At 43.1% G+C, this 18989-nt stretch overlaps 1 protein-coding gene across 2 annotated transcripts; it reads right to left on the bottom strand.

The window, feature by feature from the left end:
• Positions 1-76: 76 nt before the first annotated feature.
• On the bottom strand, positions 77-18786 carry trpm5 (transient receptor potential cation channel, subfamily M, member 5). Of its 2 annotated transcripts, none has more exons than XM_047580130.1 (26): positions 18280-18786; positions 16386-16453; positions 15284-15440; positions 15018-15198; positions 14489-14655; positions 14196-14373; positions 11390-11454; positions 10927-11112; positions 10512-10611; positions 10220-10338; positions 9401-9745; positions 8607-8750; positions 6533-6656; positions 6178-6323; positions 5334-5446; positions 5130-5231; positions 4624-4882; positions 2553-2671; positions 2057-2189; positions 1786-1960; positions 1476-1644; positions 1182-1360; positions 821-953; positions 619-691; positions 386-476; positions 77-302 (listed from the first exon to the last, which is right to left on the bottom strand). In XM_047580130.1, the coding sequence occupies exons 1-26, from the start codon at positions 18304-18306 to the stop codon at positions 169-171; spliced, it is 3687 nt and encodes a 1228-aa protein (XP_047436086.1). In that variant the 5' UTR covers positions 18307-18786; the 3' UTR covers positions 77-168. The 2 variants fall into 2 exon arrangements, with proteins under 2 accessions (XP_047436086.1, XP_047436085.1); XM_047580129.1 differs by having other exon boundaries at positions 77-314.
• Positions 18787-18989: the final 203 nt, after the last annotated feature.

An 18989-nucleotide genomic window follows, 5' to 3' on the forward strand; every position in this document is an offset into this window, starting at 1 on the left:
CGTAAGTAAAAATGTTGTTCGCCTAGCAACCTGCCAAAATAAATCAACACAGTTTAAAAAAAATAAAATCAAAGTACAAGCAAAAAATGAACTTTCCCCTAATCATCATATTACAAAATGTTCTTAAAATCTTATGATATAATAGTGTCATTAGTGGTCTATGCACTTTTATTCATCGATGTATGGAAATTTTTTGTTGGCTCCGTATCCTGGGTGGCCTGGTTTGGCTTCCATTTCTTCCTTTTTCTCTTCTTTTTCTGGTTGACCCTGAGGTACCTCCATGGCGCTGCATGCTTTGGCACCTGTTAGAGACACTGACATAATAATATTAAATTGGACATACAGTACAGACAGAAGTAGAAGTGTATAAACATTTTCCACTCACCTGGAGCTCTTGGAGCTTCCTTCCCGCATTTGAGCGTGCTCTGAGCAAAGCACTCTGCCATCCAGGACAACACCTCTCCACAATATCTGACCTAGGGACAAAGCCAAAATATAAATACTTAGGCTAATGCAAACTGAAACTCTGAATACTTACACGCTAGATTTCAAATGTGAAATGAGCGTATGCAACCAGCTAATGCGAAATTAATTGAGGTTGCTTTTTCCCTGGATTACCTGAGCTTCTATGGTCGCCATTCGTTTCTCCTGGTCCTTAAATCCACCAACAATCTTCAGCAAACTCTGAACCCTTCATCACAAACGGAATCGGTTAAAAACATCTTAGAGACTCAACACGAGCAACAGGTTGGCGTCAGGCTGTTAGTGTATATAACTAATTGTCGGGGGAAGATAGAAAAATTGCAAAATAGTTAGTTACTTTGAGGAGGTACTCTTGAGTCTCTCCTCGCTGCTCTCCCAGTGCTGGCGCTCCAGTTTAGCCAGGTAGTTCTCTTTCTGCACCGTCTCCCATGTTATTAGCCTCTGGTCTAGTCCTGGCGGCAGCTCCCTCTCTGGCAACGCACACAAACACACGGGGAAGCAATCCAATACTCAATTAACCCAGCAGGCAAAACCATGAATAGAGCAGATGAGAGACAGAGATATGTGCCTTATGTGTTTCCCTGTATGTCATTTCATTTTAATTTAGCCCGGTAAGCCACAGGGAACTGTTTGAATATCTGCTTAGAACAGTCTCTGATGGAAGTGGTGCATAGTTAAAAATCAAATATTCTTCCTACCAAGATGCTCCTGCTTGGACTCAGGCCGTTTGACCAGGCTGAGGAGGAGCTGAGAGAGGTGGCTGATAATGATGAAGGGCGGGGCCAGCGCTGGACGGCTGTGATATTCCACAATCAGGTTATATCTCTGGAACTTCCAGAAGATGTCAGTGTTGCCCTGCACTACCTGGAACGTGTAGCTGTGAATGGGATAAAAACAAAACAATTTTTTTTTTATTTCCTGTACAAAGGAGCTACTGGGTTTAATAAATTCATCAGGCAGACAAACATATGGACGGTTTCCTGGCTCCTGACCTGAACATGGCAATGAGGAGGTTGAGCAGCAGGACGTTGGTGACAAGAAGGAAGATAACCAGCAGCAGAATGACCAGCCAGTTGGCATAGACATTTGGACATGGCGGCCGTAGGCCCAGGATAATCTCCTCTGAGTCATTGGTGCAGTTCATTTCAGGCATGCGAGCAGCTGTGCTCCATTTGATGACAGAAAAAAAGAAGCAATAAAGTTACTAGAAAATAACAGCGGGCACGGTCGAGACATATCGTGATACATTTTAACAGTTGCAATTCCCTTTTATACAAAATAAATGTAGACATTTGCATGTACCGTCTATTTCTTCCAAGGGAATCTGGCCAAAGATGTGCAGGTACGGGCGGTACAAGGCTCTACGGAACACCCAGTCAATCCTGGGGTCGTTGGGGTGGAGCAGAGCCTGGGTGGCGACTCCGTACGCAATGAGCCACACGCTCAGGAAAAAGAGGAAGAAGAAAACATCCTTCATCTGTAAAGGAGAAGCGGACACATAAACAGGAATTCTTCAGCAGGAATTGAAATGTGAATCTTAAAGGTTTTTTTTTTTTGATGTTGTTCTAGTCACCATTCTTTCCACAATGATGATCTTGGGGCCCAGCTGCTTGTGAATGGCAAAGATGTGGATCAGACGCAGAGTAAACACCATGAAATCTATCGCCAGCACCGTCCTTCCTGCCTCGTAAGTGTCGGTCGCCATTCTGGAAAGTCAAAGATGTCTCCGATGTTTTTCAGGCCAAGGATTAAATAGTAACCTCCTACCTAATGTACTGTATGTGTTCTATATTAAACTCGGCCTTGTGCAAATTATAAATATACATTATTATTATTATCATTCTGCATTCAATATTAAGCTATTCAAATAATACACAGTTTCAAATATTCATTCTTTTTTATTTTCTATGTTTTGTTCAAGTGACAAGTATTAGGCGGCAATTCCTACGCAGAGTGGATGGTTCAATTATTTATTCTGTCTTTTGGATTCTGTCATTTATTATCTTATAACTTACGCTATGCCATCATGATTAGTCAAAACAGAGCACCCGGTGTCAGTTATTAACTACCTGCATGAAACCCCGACAACAAAGAGTGAGATGGCAACCATGTCACACTTGTTCCAGTTGTCCTCCACGTAGAGCTTAAACTTCTTCAAGATGTTCATCTCTTCATCAGTGAAGAAGCTCTGTCATAAAAAAAAAATATGTATATATAGGTTAAATATACGGTCTCATCTATAATATACTGCAGTCCAACCAGGAACGTCGGGGAGCCAGGGGACGCACTGCTGCTATTTGTTCATTTTTCTGCGATACAAATGTAAATTTTGTGTGAATCATTTTGTTAATTTTTATAGTTAAAAATGTACACATTTCCTGGGTACATACATGGAGAGGCATTACGTGTATGCCTGTAACACATTTAAGCAAGCACGAGGTAAGGCAGACAGTACTCCTGCCTCACGGAGGAGGGCGCCAGTGAGCCGCGGGTTCACGCTGCTGCTCTTCTTCTACGCCGAGGCACCTGTATGGCCGCGGCCCATTTATTCTGGGACTCCCCCCACCCGCCCGCCCCCCCAACTCAGATACACCTGCAGCGAGGCCAAGAGAGAGTTAGCAGGTACACGACCCTTCTGCTTTCGAGGCAGCTGCAATGTCCCGAATTCTCAGTCCTGCGTGAGGACTCTTAAACCTAGAGTGTAAGGTTGAGTTGTCTCAAGTGGCTCAAACATGGACCTGTAAGTGGGTCAAGAACCGGAGGCTTGGTCCCTCGATGGCGCTGTGGATTTGACAGAAAGCTGAGAGGGCAGTGTGCTGACGGAGCTGGGTGTAAGCCCTGGCTCTTATTCTACAAATACCAACATTATAACTAAAAACTTTGACTAACAAACTAACTCATTCACTGCAGCCACCATTTGGACTCACATGCAGACGCTTTAATTAGCACAATCGCAAACGGTTAATTTAAATATTTTCAGTTTAGATTCAGTTTTTCGCACGTTCAGGATTCAGATCTGTACGAGACTTTCTTTCGTCGGAGTTTGCAGCTATGTTCCCCATGTGACTTTCTCCTGATGCTCTGGCTTTCTCCGTTGAGACAAGCACGCAACTGGTGACTCTAAATTGACCATAGGTGTGCGTATGAATGGTTGTCTGTCTGTCTGAGGCCCTGTGATGGACTGACAATCCTGTCCAGGGCGGGCTGCGCGCCGCCTCTCGATGCCAGCTATATTAGGCACCGGTCTCCAGCGAACCACTAAAGGATAAGTGGCTTTCCATTCATAGATAATGAATGGAAATTTCAGAGCAAAGTAGAAGTAAAAGCACCCGAATCCGCTTTTCTGTGGCTGTTTATTGCGCACAAGATGTAGAAGATGAGATTAGGGACTGAGGACAAAACTGCCTGTACGAGCTTCTTAAATAAATTACGGTTAGCTATGGGTTCGAGAAGCTGCGCGTGAATGGGTTAAATGCAGAGGACGGACGGATAGATAGAATCTGTGACCTTGTTCATGAACAGGCACCCCTGCGGCACTGTTTCTCTTCGGGGAAAGGCATGCACCCTAGGGCCATACTTTTGAAGGCACATGGGCCCCACTGGGCTTGGTAACAAGCCAGAGCTGCCTCAAGCAGTGCGGTTCTTTTTCTGGAAAATCTGTGCCTAAGTTCTACTCAGCTCAGGGACTTTCTGAGATGCTCGCTGAAGAAAAAAAAGAACGGAAGGAACAGTGGTGAAAGGCCCGTCTCATCTGGGGCTTTGTGCCCAAGGGAGGAAGGCTCAGCGGGATCAGTGCAATGAGAGATTGTGCTCGTCTGACCCGGCTCACCGAGAGGGGAGCGGGGGAGAGAGGTGAAAGGCTCGTGAGTCCTCAAAACCCCTAGAGAGGACGGGCTCGCTGTAAGGATTCAAATCACCTCCTACTCAGATGTGTCTCCCTTGTCGGGCTTGAACGCTGTAACACTTTCAGCAGAAGTGCCTCCCCATCGAAACAGCTGTCACGTGGCACGGAGAAGAGAGAGATTCGCGTTTAAATTAATGATGCGAGATGAACTTCAAATGTTTTTTTGTTTTTTTTTCCGAAAACATAAAAATGGGATTTCACAGGAGCCAGTGAGATTTGACGCTTTTGACGGTCACCTGTCGAATTTCCTCCAGCACCAAGGTGAAGACCCAGAAGTAGAGCATTATCTCTGGGGCTCCGGGGCCTAAGGGTGGGGGTGGGCGGAAGTCGAGCAGCAGCACGTAGGTGAAGAGGCAGAGGAAGGCGAAATACATGATGACATTCCCGAGGAACACGGTGACAGGAGCGCTCCAGAAGCGGCGCCAGCGGCGGAGCAGGAAACGCCACCAGACGGAGGCGCAGCTCTGAGCTGCTGGTCCTCTCGGCGAGGAGTCCCTGGTGAGGAAAAGAGGAGGTACAGATAATATAATGAATAAACCTGAAATGATTGGAACATTGAAAGCGTGTCGATGTTTTGTTGTGCTGTCAAGTACAAGTCTATTCAACCGAGGCTGCAGTGAGAATTCAGCCTGGGGAGACATACAGCTCTGTTGTTGATACAACTTAGTTATATATATAACTTAGTTTCTGTCTACTTCTGAATGAACTGGATTAGTATGTAACTGAGACAGCCTTGACTCACATAGCGTCATCGTCGTCGGTCAGCAATAATGCCTTCTCCGTATCTAGACTGTCCAGTTCCACAAACTGCTCGCCACCGTTACGATTGTCAAGTTCCTCGTCGCTGAAAGAACACGCACGAAGACCATCGTGAGTCAGCGCCTCAGTACAGTACAGCACATTTGCATGGTGAGGTCAAGCTGTGTGGACAGGATGAGATCATCACCTGAACTTTATGAGGTTGGTCCAGATGAGCGGCGGACAAAAGAAAGACACCACAAGTTTGGAGATGGCCGTGTCTGTCGTCATAGCCCCCCACCAAATCTTCGTGAGGAGAGCCTGCGGGAGAGGTTTAGTTGTGAGCCGGTGTCCGGTAAATTTCACAAGAAGGCCATACTAATTTAAAACGTGAATAAAGTTCACCACTAGGGGGCACCACAGGCCTTAGCATAGTCGAGCCTGAGCGCTTGTTTACTGTTTGCACCACATGAGGAGCAGCCACAAGGAAAAAAAATGATTTGCTTCCCTCATCAAAGCATTTCATGTGACACCTGAACCATTTCCTTACCCGCAGCTGCTGATTGCAGCTTGGCATGGAATAAAAAAAAACTTCTGGTGCTTAGTTAGCATGTCTAACCTTAGCAAAAAGATCAGTGAAATCCATATTAGTTTGAAATATGACACTTGTGCTAAATGTCTACTTCGAGCTTCCATTAAAAAACATTAAAACATTAAACAAAAAAAACAAAAAAACAAGCTCTATTATTTGAACTGTGTGCTTTAAATCCGCATGCTAGCGGAATACCAATTAACTCTCAGTGATGACTTTCAAATGACAAGGACATCTGAGATATTTGGGCAAAACCGTGCACTGAATGGAATAGGTGTCTGTTCAAATGACTGCATGGCAATACAATCCTTCAGTACAGCAGGCAGGAAAATAACCTAACTCTCTTTATGGAATACGCACCATGTTGAATCTGTCCGTTGAAAATAAAAGGGTTTTTCAATGGCTGAAAGAATCTGATAAATTGGAGCCAAATGCACATATGGATGTGTCTGATTGTTACCTGAACTCCGTCGTGGGCAAAGAAGGATTTGGCATCGGCCTCCGTCGCCAAGTTAAGGACTGTAGATTTGCTCCAGCAGTGTGTTCTCCTCACTAACAAAGCATAAGCCCTGTCTTCGCTGTTGGAGTAACACTCTCCGAAGACATCTGCCACAATAAGAACGGCAAGTACAGAGAGAAAATTAAAAAAAATAACTCTCAGACACATTCGAAAAAGCTTCATATATTATTTCCTTTCAGTGAGATCTGTTTGTGCCTGTGAAACACACTGCTGGTGTGATGTTGTGCGAATTTACCTCTTGCCATTCGTGACTTTTGTGTTGTCAGCTCATGTCATCAACAGTCTATGAACTCACCAAGGGCAAACTGCTCGTACTTGGCCTCCTTCATACTACGGGCGGACTCGGCCTCAGATTCCAGTCGTGCCATCTCTTTCAGGATCTTGCAACCTGCCAGCGCTGCCGCGACCGCCTCAGGGCCCTGAAGGGTTAAAACAAAGCAGAAGTAAAAAAAAAACAAAAAAACACGGGTTTGAAAAAGCCCTCTAGCTTAGGATTTCAGAAAGCTGCATCTTTTCCATGTAAATAGTTGTTCTGAGCGTATACATTTATGCCTGCAAGCTCCCCTGCAGATTCTAAAGTCTAAGTCTTAGATCTGACTGTATAATTTGCAGCTGTTCCCACATACAGTATATAATTATGACTAATAAAGGGCTTTGCCACTGTCACCTAAGCTTTGCTGAACACATATTTCAGTCTGTTTTCCCTTTGCTCCTTCCAGGCTCCTTCAGTTACAATTGATTTCAATAAGAATTTAAAAATCAGACGCAATTAATCTCGATGGCCGTTTGCGTTGCCATAAGTGGGTGAAGGTGCGGAGTGACGTCAGACTACACATCACCATTTCTGCTTGATGATTTCAATAGCTTAATAGTGGCTGTCTGGATCTGGAAGTTTTGATGATTTTGAAAACTATGCGCAGCTTTAAGTAGGTTAGTAAGACTAAGATAACCTGATAGCTACCATTGTCAGGCGATGTCTCTTAGGCTTAGACTGACTTTAATGATCCACAAGGGAAATTACTTGGTCAAAGCAGCTTAGTTGATAGTAAAAGATGAGCTGTTATACATCTGGATAGAGTTCGGTATAAAAGAAGAACTCCGAGGGCAAGGTTCAACATATATCGAGTGGTTTTTCACTTGAGATGGTTACTAGGTGCTAATCAAGTCCTCTTATCTTGTCTCTCCTGACACTTATGACACATGCATGAAAGCCATCACTCATTCTCTGTGTACGTTCCCACAGAACTATACTTATCTAAAAGAGAATACAGAGGATACGTGAGATTATATAGGTTATTAGTAAATTGGCATTACAAGAAATAACCCGGTACATGAACCGTAGATAACTGTCCTTCGTAGCCTTTTAAGGTGTAGGCCGTGCCTGTGGTGTAACATGCGTCATTTTGTCACGTTCAAAAGTCGACATGTGGTGCTCTATAAATGACTTTATTCATGGCAGCACTTAAAGGACTAACATTACAAATCGAAGCTGAAGGCTCGCTACTGGAAGTCCTATTCATTGAAATGTTCAAGGATTTTGTGTCTCTGTTGCTGTATAAAGCAACTCCTGGGTTCACATATAAATGTACATATTAAACATGTGAGGTTTTGCTAGCATAAGCCAGCCTGCGAGGATAACCGCGATGAAGCCTTCATCACGAGAGATACTTCAAACAATCACATTACGGATGCAGCAATCCAGGCCACAGAACGGTTTGCAGTGGGGGATGTACACACACTGAATATAATTACCATAATTTCAGATAATGTTTGGAATAAGACGCGGGAAGGGAGCGCATAAGGGTGACCGCTTGTGAGATTACAGTAATTGGTTGCCTTAGTTCAGAGGAGGGCAATAATGAAATGAAAGGTGCCATGAAAATATCCTGAAAACAAAGAGCAATTACCATTTATTGCTGTCATTTAAACAATTAAAAAAAGCACCGCTTCCATGTCAGGATATATTTCTCATTAACTTCATCGGGACTTTAGACACGCATGAACTCTCTCACTATAGGTTTGACTGCCTTAGCAAGCAGCATGACCTTCATTTGAATAATATTCCTGGAGATAAGATACCCTTTTAGTTCACCTCAGTTCTTGATAAATATGCCATTTGCTGGGCTCTTTTATCTCGAGTGACATTTTCATATGGCAGGACCGGCCTACACCTGCACTGCGCTGGCCCACATCACTCTTGTCACGCCCGATCCAGAATACAAACCATCACAACACAGTTCAGCTCACTTCAGCTTGGTCTGAGTAGATTTTTCAAATGCCAGGCACATTTAGGCTGTTTCTGATTAAACCGCACGGTGCTGAGATAGCTGCAGCTGAACTGACTGACTAAAGAAGCTGACAAGACTAACCATAGCCCAAAAGTAGTTGGCCATCTGCTGTCGGTTCTGAAGGACGGCCCAGAGGAATAGATCCCGCCAAGGATGTTCGCAGCGCTCCTCTAACTCAGCCAGGTTCTTCTGGCTGTGGAACAGTCGACCCTTCGCTGGCCTCTCCTGGAGCGCACAGACAGTACACTAAATGTATTAAACATGTAGAAAATACTCACACAGCCTACAGCTGGCATTACAGTGTAACCAGTTACGAGGACCTTTCGATTACCCGTTAACTGGCATATGCGGTGATTTCAACCAGGCAGACATTAAGCAAAGGCATTTGCATAGGTTGATGGCCTTGTTATAAATACTGAGGATGTATTCAAAAAATAAATAAATAAATGGTTTGTTTGCGATGATGCTTCATTGCTGTGGATGGATTTATTGATTCGATTTTGTCTTTTGCTTCTAATAGTGCAGGATTAGTCACCAGTACAGATTCAGTGTCTTCTATGAGTTTTACATAAAAATTGTCTACTTCACTGCATATTTCAGGCCTTTGACGATTTCAAATCAAACCATTTGAGAGGTTAGACTCGTAGGAAAATGTTTTCACATATATAGAGGCTATGCATGTGACATCACAGCCAGCAAAGTCTCTGAGATTAGCAGCATTAGTTTGTGAAGCAGTTGGAGATATACTGTATTTTTACAGATATCTCTGACTCCCAAATAAAACAAACAAAGCAATCACGCAGTGGAATGTAACTCCTCGTCTGAAAGTATTGCTTATTCACTGCAGTATAATTTACTGGAGCTATACCACTAACCGTGGGAACCTTTTGGTAAAAGCCTTTACAGGAGTCATGCAGGAAGTCTTTCAGCACTTTGGCGACCTCGTACAGGGTGAAGCGTTTCCGGTCCCCTTGGTCGGGGGGATGGTGAACAGGTGGACCGGGCGTCCTTGCGGCTCCCAGCAGGATCTGCTTCTCCTCGTACTTTTTGAGGAGCAAGTTGTGAAGGAGGCTCTTTTCCGAGACAGACCAATAAAGCTCCTGTAGACGGCCGTAGGTCAGGAACTCGCCCAGGTTCACGCCGTTGTCCACAAAGAGGCGCACGAAGTCCGGTTTGTCGTTGATCAGCGCGTCCATCATCACCTCTTCTAGGTCACAAGCCTGAAAAGATCATTAGTCTTTATTACGATGACTTGTAGAGCAACTGCCTTCTCTATTTCATGTAAATACATTCTTATAATTTTAAGGTTCTTCTGATCTTTATTGGGATGCGTATTGATTCACTACTAGTCCATAAGTCCCGCTCATACTGTTTGCTGTGATATTTTGTACAGACATCCATGGTCCTCTGAGGGTGATTCTCACTTATTATCAAGTGCGCTTTGGTCGATATTAAAAAAGGATAGCATTATGTCAGTCACTCTGAGCATTAACAAATGTCAATAATGGAGCTCAGTGCACAGCTGTCGTTATCTATGAGTACCACCTCACAAAGCAGCGAAAGCAGCACAGTTTTTGTTTTTAGTACTTTCAATATGCTCACCTTTAACTGGATTGTATTTTAAAAAGTGGTAAGATCACACCTGCTGAAAGTTGCTCCAAACACAGACGATACAGAAACATTTTTGTTCTCACCTTCCATTCCACATCACCGTTAAATATGTCACTTTTGGCAATATCCACTCGGTTCCAGGCCACGGCCAGCTTCAGTTCATCGAGGAAGTCTTGGGCTTCCTGACTCTGGCTCTTGCAAGCTGATAAACACACACAAAAAGAAAATGTCAACAGGTTCACCACCTCTGAAAGGCTCAAAATGTCAAGGCCCTCCGTCATATACTTGTTTGTCAAAAGTACAAAATGCCTAGAATTGTACAGCCTTAGGAAATTACAAATTTCTTGAACAGATCTCTCATAAGAAGTGCGTTACCCTTGACTAGAGCTTTGAGAATGACCGTATCCAGCTCGGAGCTCTCCTGTTCAGGGTCGTGCACAGTAAGGAGGTGTCCATTATCGAGAACCTTCTGGATCTGACAGGCAGGATTGATAGTCAGTTATTTTAAACATTATTTGAGTGAGTAAAGGTGCAGTATTAATCGTTGTTTTCTACGATCATAATACCTCCTCTATATGAAAACAAAAAGTACTGATATCCCGCCCTCCTCCTTCATATGCTAAATTGGGTCATCACAGAAAAAATTTGCAGATAACCATGAAAATCTAGCTTCTTTTTAGCTTGCCTCCCAATCCTTCCCAGTGTGCCCCACATTTCTGGCAATGTTCAAGTCTTGTGATGTGCATATCTGGGTATGTGCCTGCCTCCACGCTGTGCACATCGCTCTTACCAGCTTGACCCAGTTACTGATGTCTGCGCTGTGGTGGGCATTTGGAAAGGTGTCCAGCAGCAGCTCATGAACACTGTCCGTATCCCAGCAGCCTCTATTCATCAGTGTGACAAGGATGTCTGCCACGCCTCCAGAGCCTGCTAGGATCAGCCATGGTGTCGAATTGCCAATGCCTTTATGCATTCTCTGCGGGAAGGGACACAACACTCAGGTAAATTCTCTGCTGATATCAAGACAGCCTTTTATTGATCAGGGAAAGTTGTAGCCTGTAATCTCATCAGTTATGCCACTTTTTTATGAAAATATTCTGTGTTAGGTTTCAGAATTTCAGACTTTTGGCTCACTGTTTCTGCACTATTTGGCTGTGCAGCTTCAAATGACACAACGTAACGGATTTTCAGAATGTCTATTTGAGGTCATGCCTTTAAATTTCTTGAACATAGCCTTGTAAAATAAAACTTACCTTCAGGATCCTCGGTTCTCCGTGGACCAGGAGACACAGCACGGGGATCTCAAAGCTTCCTGTGCCTGAAACCAAAGAGTACTTTCATATTAATTCTTTTGCATAGCAGAGTTCCAGATGGTAGCCCACCAGGTATTACTTTACCACGTGAATGGTATGTAAGCTAGAGATGTAAGTCGATTAAATGCTAAAGTGAATTGGGGGTCATGCAAGAATGTGAAAAGTCTTTAACAAGTAGTTTTTTCTAGGTTTTTAGAGTACTTTTGTAGTTTCTAATGGAACATATATGCTTTGCTATGTTTGCTATTTTCACTGAGATTTTTTTTTCAATGCCTTTGTAGCCTCTGTGAAACAATATCTTTGTCACAGGTCCCCTTTGTCTCCGAGCTCTGAACACTAAGGTGTGACATTTTTTCTCTGTGTTTGTGTGGACGTCTTATGAGATAAAAGCCCATTTCCCGTTCATCATCTCGCAACTCTTCATATTTGTCTTGTGCTGATTTTGACGGTGCAAATGCATGGGGCCTCCAGGCCATTGGAGGGGCCTCAAGGGAAGGAAAAACTTAAACTACAGCATGGGCGATATGCTAAGTTTTCAGTGACAGTAGACAGCATTGCCAGATGTATGATAATTATTGTATTTGTACAATAATACCCTCTATACAATGAATAATTCCAAAAATCCCATAATGTACCATAATTAGACCCCTTCAATACATGGTTATTAGCAAACACAAACCTGCTGTTGGTTTATTTAAAGGTAAAACTGCATAATAAGCTAAAGACTCCTTCTTGGCCTATGTCACTGTGACGTCACGGTGTTAGACAAAACAGAGAGAAGCGAGCCACTGCCAGTCATAGACAACTTTGGTTTGGCTTTAATGGTTAATGACAACATTATGAGTTAGAATAAATTGTGACTGGAATTATATCAATAATGATTATATCAAGTCAATCATTATTTGGGAGATTGTTTTTACATATTAATTCTAATGCTAACGCAATGTTACTTGCGTGTTTCAGTGGTGTCCAAGCAGCTTCTTGTAATATCTTTGGTGGAGAGGCTTCATTTGATAAAGACAGACAAGACTTTGTCCCCTCTGTGCCCTCCTTTGGTCAAATCGTCCATCCAGAGAGTGTAGGGGTAAGTGAATGTAGTCCCATCAGTCAACTTTTTAAAATAACACTCACGGCCTTGGTGAGTGAGTGTATTGGTATATTTTCTAAAATGTACGTTTTCCTTGTCCATTCTTGCCAAAACAGTCTGTTGAAATATGCTACATACTATAGTGTTTGGGATGTTTTGCCTCCCGCTAAGCTCCGCCCCTCAAAAACACGTCACACTGTTTACAAACTGTGAAGGGGTCTATATGGCCTAGATCAGGGGTCGGCAACCCGGAGCAAGGACGCTGATAAAAGCCGTTCACTTTTTCACGCTAACTAACTGCCTCAGAATAGCGGCAACTAGTCACTCATCAGTGAACGAGCGGGAGTTACACAACAACTGAATGACACTGAATGCCACACCACACTGAACTCCCACAGTGCATTGCAACACATTTACTAGTTGCTGTTGAGTATTTGATTTAAATGTATTTTTATTTAAGTGTGTTATTTATTTATTTATTTTTTACATATAATTCTAATTTTGACTTGATGATGATCTTGTAACATTAAAAAAAAAAATGTATTTAATTTTTTGTCGCTCAAAACATACGTCACAACTGCCGACATGCGACACCCGCCGGCAGGTCCAGCCCGCTGTTTATTGAACTTTTCTACCCCAGGTAAGCTAACCGTGGATAAATCCCTGTTATGTTACATAAATGCAATTTCGTTTTCTCTGTAGCAGTTGTTTCATTTCACAAATGCAACACACTATAGGCCTAGCATAGAGGTAAAAACGATATATGCAGTGTTATCTTCATTTTAGATGTAAAGTGACCTTCGAGTCTTGTTGGCCCTCTATTTAGTTCATGTATGAATAACAAACATCCGTACAATCGGGCATGGGAAGGTTGATGTAACGTTAAGTAGCATTCAATAAACGACGAGCATTGTGGAAACCCCAGCTCAGTGTGGCTGTGAGTGTTCCTGCTAAGCTAGCTCAAACCACCACCACAGACGGACATCGAAGCGTTACAGTATGTACGATAATTTTCCTCCAAATACAATAATTTTAACTTCTGGTACGATAATTAGTCATTTCCCATCTGGCAACACTGACAGTAGGAGACCTCTCTAAGGAGAAAAGAAAGTAAGACAACGGGAAGTGAAGCAGATAATGAGAAATGTAATAAACAGCTAACTGTATGCCACTAGTTTAGCATTTAGTATGGGGGAGAGATATTTGAAACAAGTAGCCCTTGCATCACATTGTTTTGGTTTCTCCGAAATTCATATTTTCAGGTACTCAAGTATGTATCTAGTTTGTGATTTAAAAATAATACTCAACCGTTGTACCTGTGCACATATTTGAGGCTCACGATTTCCCATCAATTTTAAAATGTCATAAAACATTAAGTAGTTTTTTTTTAAATAGACAATGGTAGCATGTGTGCTATTTACAGCACAGCAATGAAATAATGCTTAATGCATCTATAATTTAACACCGTGAAAGCTGCCATTTGTCAGAATGAAGACTCCTACTTTTAATATTTAAGTGCATTGTACTGCCATATGTATGCCATTTTACATGAGTAGAAGTGAATGCAGGATTTCAGCTTTTTAAGATACGGTATTTTTATTATAAGGAAGTGATTCTGGCTATATTTCTAGGTCCCAGTGGTGACTTTAAGGATTTTACCTCCATATCCAGTGCGCTGTAGAGAGATGTGTTTGAGCAGCTTCACCCTCATTTCGCTGGTGGCTCCTGGTCTGTTGGGATCCTCCTCCACCAGCACAAAGTGGGAATGATGGCTGTCCAGGGAATACACTGACCCGTGCGGCAAGTCCTGAGGCAAGTACGCTGCAGGTTCATCCACCTTAATGAAATGAATACAGACATGCAGAATGACACGGGACAGCACATAAGCATTAATGTGGAAGATATAAATATTTTCTCATAAATTCTGCTATTGTCTGCATATCAGCAGAAACCTTGGCAGTGAGCAGTGCCTCTCGGTTGTGTATCATGTTCCAGGGTGCGATGCCAATGGCCACCACTCGAACTTTAGAGGAGGTGCTAGCCAAGGAGTGATCTCGCACCGCCTGGCCCAAGTGCTTAGTGATGCCAAATCGAAGGCCATTAGTCAAAATCCATGCCCCTGGAGGATGAAGAAGGAGTTGATTGTGTGTGTGTGCGTAAGGTGTTTTAAACATTTGATACTAAATTCTGCAAGGACCATAAGTATTAGTTCAGAAAGCAGTGTCCAGTATTATACAGTAAACAACTGTGCTATATTTGGTGGAAATTAGACTTTTGTCTATATAGTTTTAAAGAACGCTATTCGGTTGAACAAAATACGCAAAAAAACACATAAGTTCTTACGGAAGAATTACAATTTAAACTTCTAAAAATAAGACAAACTTCTTTCTTGGTGACGTTTTTTCTACTGTTACTGCCACCAACCATTATTAGACAACATGAAATCCCCTTGATTCAAAAGGCCAGTTTTTATTTTCCAACCTGTGCTTTGTGCAGCCTTCACCAGCCCTTTCCTCAGAGTGTCCCTGAGCCATGGCTTCATCTGAGCCAGCTCATCTCCTCCCACCAGCGCCACCACCAGGTGCGGAGGAGCAAGGCCCCACTCTTCTGTCAACATCTGGTAGATCAGCACCGGGTCTGTGTTGCTGCGCACCCTCACAAACTGGACAACATGAAGATGCAGGTTGACATTATTTGGCATGCTCCTGCCGTGTTGCAGCTGCGCTCACTTTGCCGTCCAGTCTCACCTTTCCTCTCATCTTAGTTGAGCCAATGAAGTCTATGTCACCCACTCGTCCCGCCGCCCATTGACTCTTCTCCTTCTTCATCCTGCTGGCCAGGCCCCTGGCTACATTTTCCAGAGTCTCATCCACCGTAGCGCAACATGAGCAGCCCATGAGGACACTGGGAAAAACGCACATGAGATGAATGAGTGTTTCATGCAGTCCTTTATATCACACCAAAAGGCACTAAATCTCAGAAAAAAAAAAACGTTCCTTTAGATCAGGGGTGTCAAATATGGGCCGGGGGCCAAAAATCAGCCCACCATAGGGACCAATCTGGCTCATTGGATGAATTTTGAGAAAATTACATTGAAGACATTAATTGCAAATTTTCAATTAAAGTTACTGCTACTTCCTAGAGTTCACACAGTTTTAGTAAGAGATGTGGATGCTCAGATTTTGTTTTTGATTTGAATAAATATTATCCGGCGTTTTGTTCTGCACATTTTTCACAGTATTTAGTCTGATCCATAATTTGAGACAACTCATTAATTCAGGGACTACTAAAACCTCACTCACTCACTGGGGCGAGGCTCCGAGAAGTATTACAATGGATATTACGTCGAAGCAGACTCAAATGCAGAGATGGATGAAAACCTATACGCATTCTATCACTAAAAATAACTCATTTGTGTGTTTTGTATAGTCCGAGTGTAGTCTGAATGCTTTGTGCTCTGGCTGCTTTGCTCATAATCTTCTCAAGAACGTAGCACATTGCCTTTCTGGTTATCTGATAGTGGGGAAAAGCATTTTATCCCGCAGCTCAGAAATTACCAGCTCTCATGAATAATTTAACCGGAAAATTCCAACACATTAGTTTAGACTTGTTAGCCCAGCACCACAAATGCTTCCTGTCGCACCTCTTTCATTTATGGCCTCCTAATCACTCGACTGATCTGATAGCTTGCTTTTTTTTTTATGTGATCTAATGAAGACTTCTTAATTGGGAACAGCACGCTATTTAGTTTCAAATAAGAACCTCTGCCAGCAGCAATAAATTTGCTGCCCTTGTATTTCCATGCGGAGAGAATTGATGTGTCTGTTCATACTGCATGACTTTGCACACCTGTGTTCCTCTGACCACTCCAGCACGTCCCCACATCGCAGGCATCGTGTCTGCGGCTGTAATGTTCCCTGCAAACAAATGTACACACAGATATTATGACAGTTTTCCTCTAAATCTATTATGAGTCACTCACCGCTCATTTTACAGGCGGAGGGGTTCTTAGAAGCACTTGTGGTCAATGCAAAGCTGGCAAATTTTCATTCTCGCTCCATATGCAAAGTGCTTCCTGCCTGACGTTTGAACTGGCAATTAACTCCGTCACTCACAAACTCGCTCAAATGCGGCCCTCTGCCGGAAACTTTAACATAAGACGACGTGATTCGCGTGCAGAACTGTAGGATTATTTGTCCTTCATGCATCGGGAGCGAGTCCTGTAAGGCCGCCGTTTATTGTGCGGTGTGAAAACGTCACCGAAACAAACAGCTGGAGTCATAAAGGACTCCCTTCAGTGGCAGGAAGAACTGAGAGACCCACAACACACGGTTCAGCCTTCACAGAGCGCCGCTGATCTTAAATGAGTCAGCGAGGCGTCTGGGATTAGGAGGCAGAATGACCTGTAGCAAGTTCACCAAGATGCCTGAAGCAACCTACATGCCAAGAACCTTCACAGCAAATTACAGTCAAACTAAATACGGACTTCTTCTTTTCCATTTACTGCTGCATTTTGTTTGAAGTTAGACGATAGGTAAAAACTATTCACGGCATTTATTCTAAACGCATCCCCTTGCACAGAACTGCATACTTAACAATATTGCACAGTACCGCATACCTGTTTTATTAAGCTGTCTGGAAAATTTGCTTTTGACATCATGACACTATTTGTCTACACAGCATTGTTCATCTGCGAAAACAGCCACATTCTGTTTATCTCCAAATTATTCTTTTCATAGGAATAAATGACCCCGCGTTCAAAAAGGAAACTCATTCATTATTGATAAGATTATCCATTTGGGCTCAGTAGACAGAGACTTTTATCAGCCAGCCTTATTTGCATGGCCACTTGAGCTGCTTGTGAGAGATGATTAAAACCAAAGCAGCAACAAAGGTGCACATTCCTCCATCGAAAAAGCACCAGCTCAGCTGTGTAGTCTGAGTTAAAACAAACATTTTAAACAGAATTCTGGTGTAATGGTTAACGCACGAGGCCGAGAGTCGGTTTGTGCTGAGCCGTCTGTTAATGCAAGTGATCGTCTTGTTGTGGAAGCATTTATTTGACTACAGGTCTAGGTCTGGGAGGGAAAAGACGACATGGGCATGCAAACACGACGATTTGCATGCAAAGGAAAGGGAAAGGATGTCCAGCTGTGTGTGTGTGTGTGTGTGGGCATCTCGGGGAGACACGCACCAATTCTGTGAACACACACTTTATAATTAGCTTAAAGTCTGTCATAATGATCTTTGCTACAGTCATTTAAAACAGTAGGGTCCCTCAAGCCCCCCTGGACCTCCTTTAAGTGCAAATACATTCTCACTAAGCAAAGAAATCTAATGTGTCAGGAGCAATATTTGCCTTTGTGTCACAACAGACATAATTGTATCCCCAACAGTAGTATGTGGTATGAGATAAAGTAATGAAACAAAATATTGTACAGTCTGAGGAAGCAAAATTGCCTCCTGGGTTCCAATTTCTGTTTTACTGTATTCCAATAAAGCACAAAAGTGTTAGCACAATAGTATATTAGCTGGATATTACAGTACTTTATGAAATCCATCTTAACATTTGTAATTCTTGCAAAACTTTTATATACATACTGTAGGTACATCTTAATATACAAGTGTGTGAAAGCCTTATCATCACTGGCAACATAAATGTGAACTAGTATTAACAAAAGTCGTGTAAAAAGCTGCCCAAAGCTGGACATTCCTACAGTTAAAGTCTACCATACATACTCACCAGAGGTGTGTCTTTCCTCTCCTGCATGATGAAATGCACCTTCCTCTCTTTCTCCTCCTGAACCACACCTGTAAGGGCTCAGAGGTTTTACATCCACAAAGCCTCAGGTGAACCGCTTAGGCCACCAGGAAGCAGCCCAAAGGTGGGGCTTCTCCCTTCGCCCAATCCCCGATGCTGCTGTGCGCCATTGCTTTGCATGTTGGTCAGGCAGCCGCGCGTCACTCTCGTAAGAACCAAGCGTTTACTGTTAAAGCGCACTGCTGTGTGATTGGCTCCTGCACACTTCTGAACATGGGCATCTGCGGAGTTATGCGCCGATCAGCCGCGACATTAAAACCACTGACAGGTGAAGTGAACGTAACGTCGACCGTCTTGTGACGATACGATGTTCTGTTGGGAGACTTTTGGACCTGGAATTCGTGTGGATGTTACTTAAGACATGTTGCACCCACCTAGACCAGACCAGGAGACTCCCACCGCATAGCAATGACACCAGCAGCATGCAGCCTGACGCAGACACACACACACACACACACACACACACACACACACAAAAACTTTGGGATTAACTTAAAAAACATGAAAAACAGCACAAGGTGTTGACTTGGCCTCCAAATTCACTAGATCCCAAATTGATCAAGTATAAAACTGATCCACAGAGGCCCCTCCCCTCAACACACGGGCCTTAAAGCCACCTATTTAAATAGGAC

Source organism: Mugil cephalus, chromosome 3, assembly GCF_022458985.1.
Source record: "Mugil cephalus isolate CIBA_MC_2020 chromosome 3, CIBA_Mcephalus_1.1, whole genome shotgun sequence".
In the NCBI taxonomy this organism is placed as follows: Eukaryota; Metazoa; Chordata; class Actinopteri; order Mugiliformes; family Mugilidae; genus Mugil; species Mugil cephalus.

Excerpts from the sequence above, each read along its gene's own strand:
- trpm5 (XM_047580129.1), bottom strand. The coding sequence starts at position 18,306 with ATGCAGGAGAGGAAAGACACACCTCTG. Across the intron at positions 1,361-1,475 it reads CTCCTCATTGCCATGTTCAG|CTACACGTTCCAGGTAGTGC; the intron begins GTCAGGAGCCAG and ends TCCCATTCACAG. Across the intron at positions 692-820 it reads CTCAAGAGTACCTCCTCAAA|GGTTCAGAGTTTGCTGAAGA; the intron begins GTAACTAACTAT and ends TTTGTGATGAAG.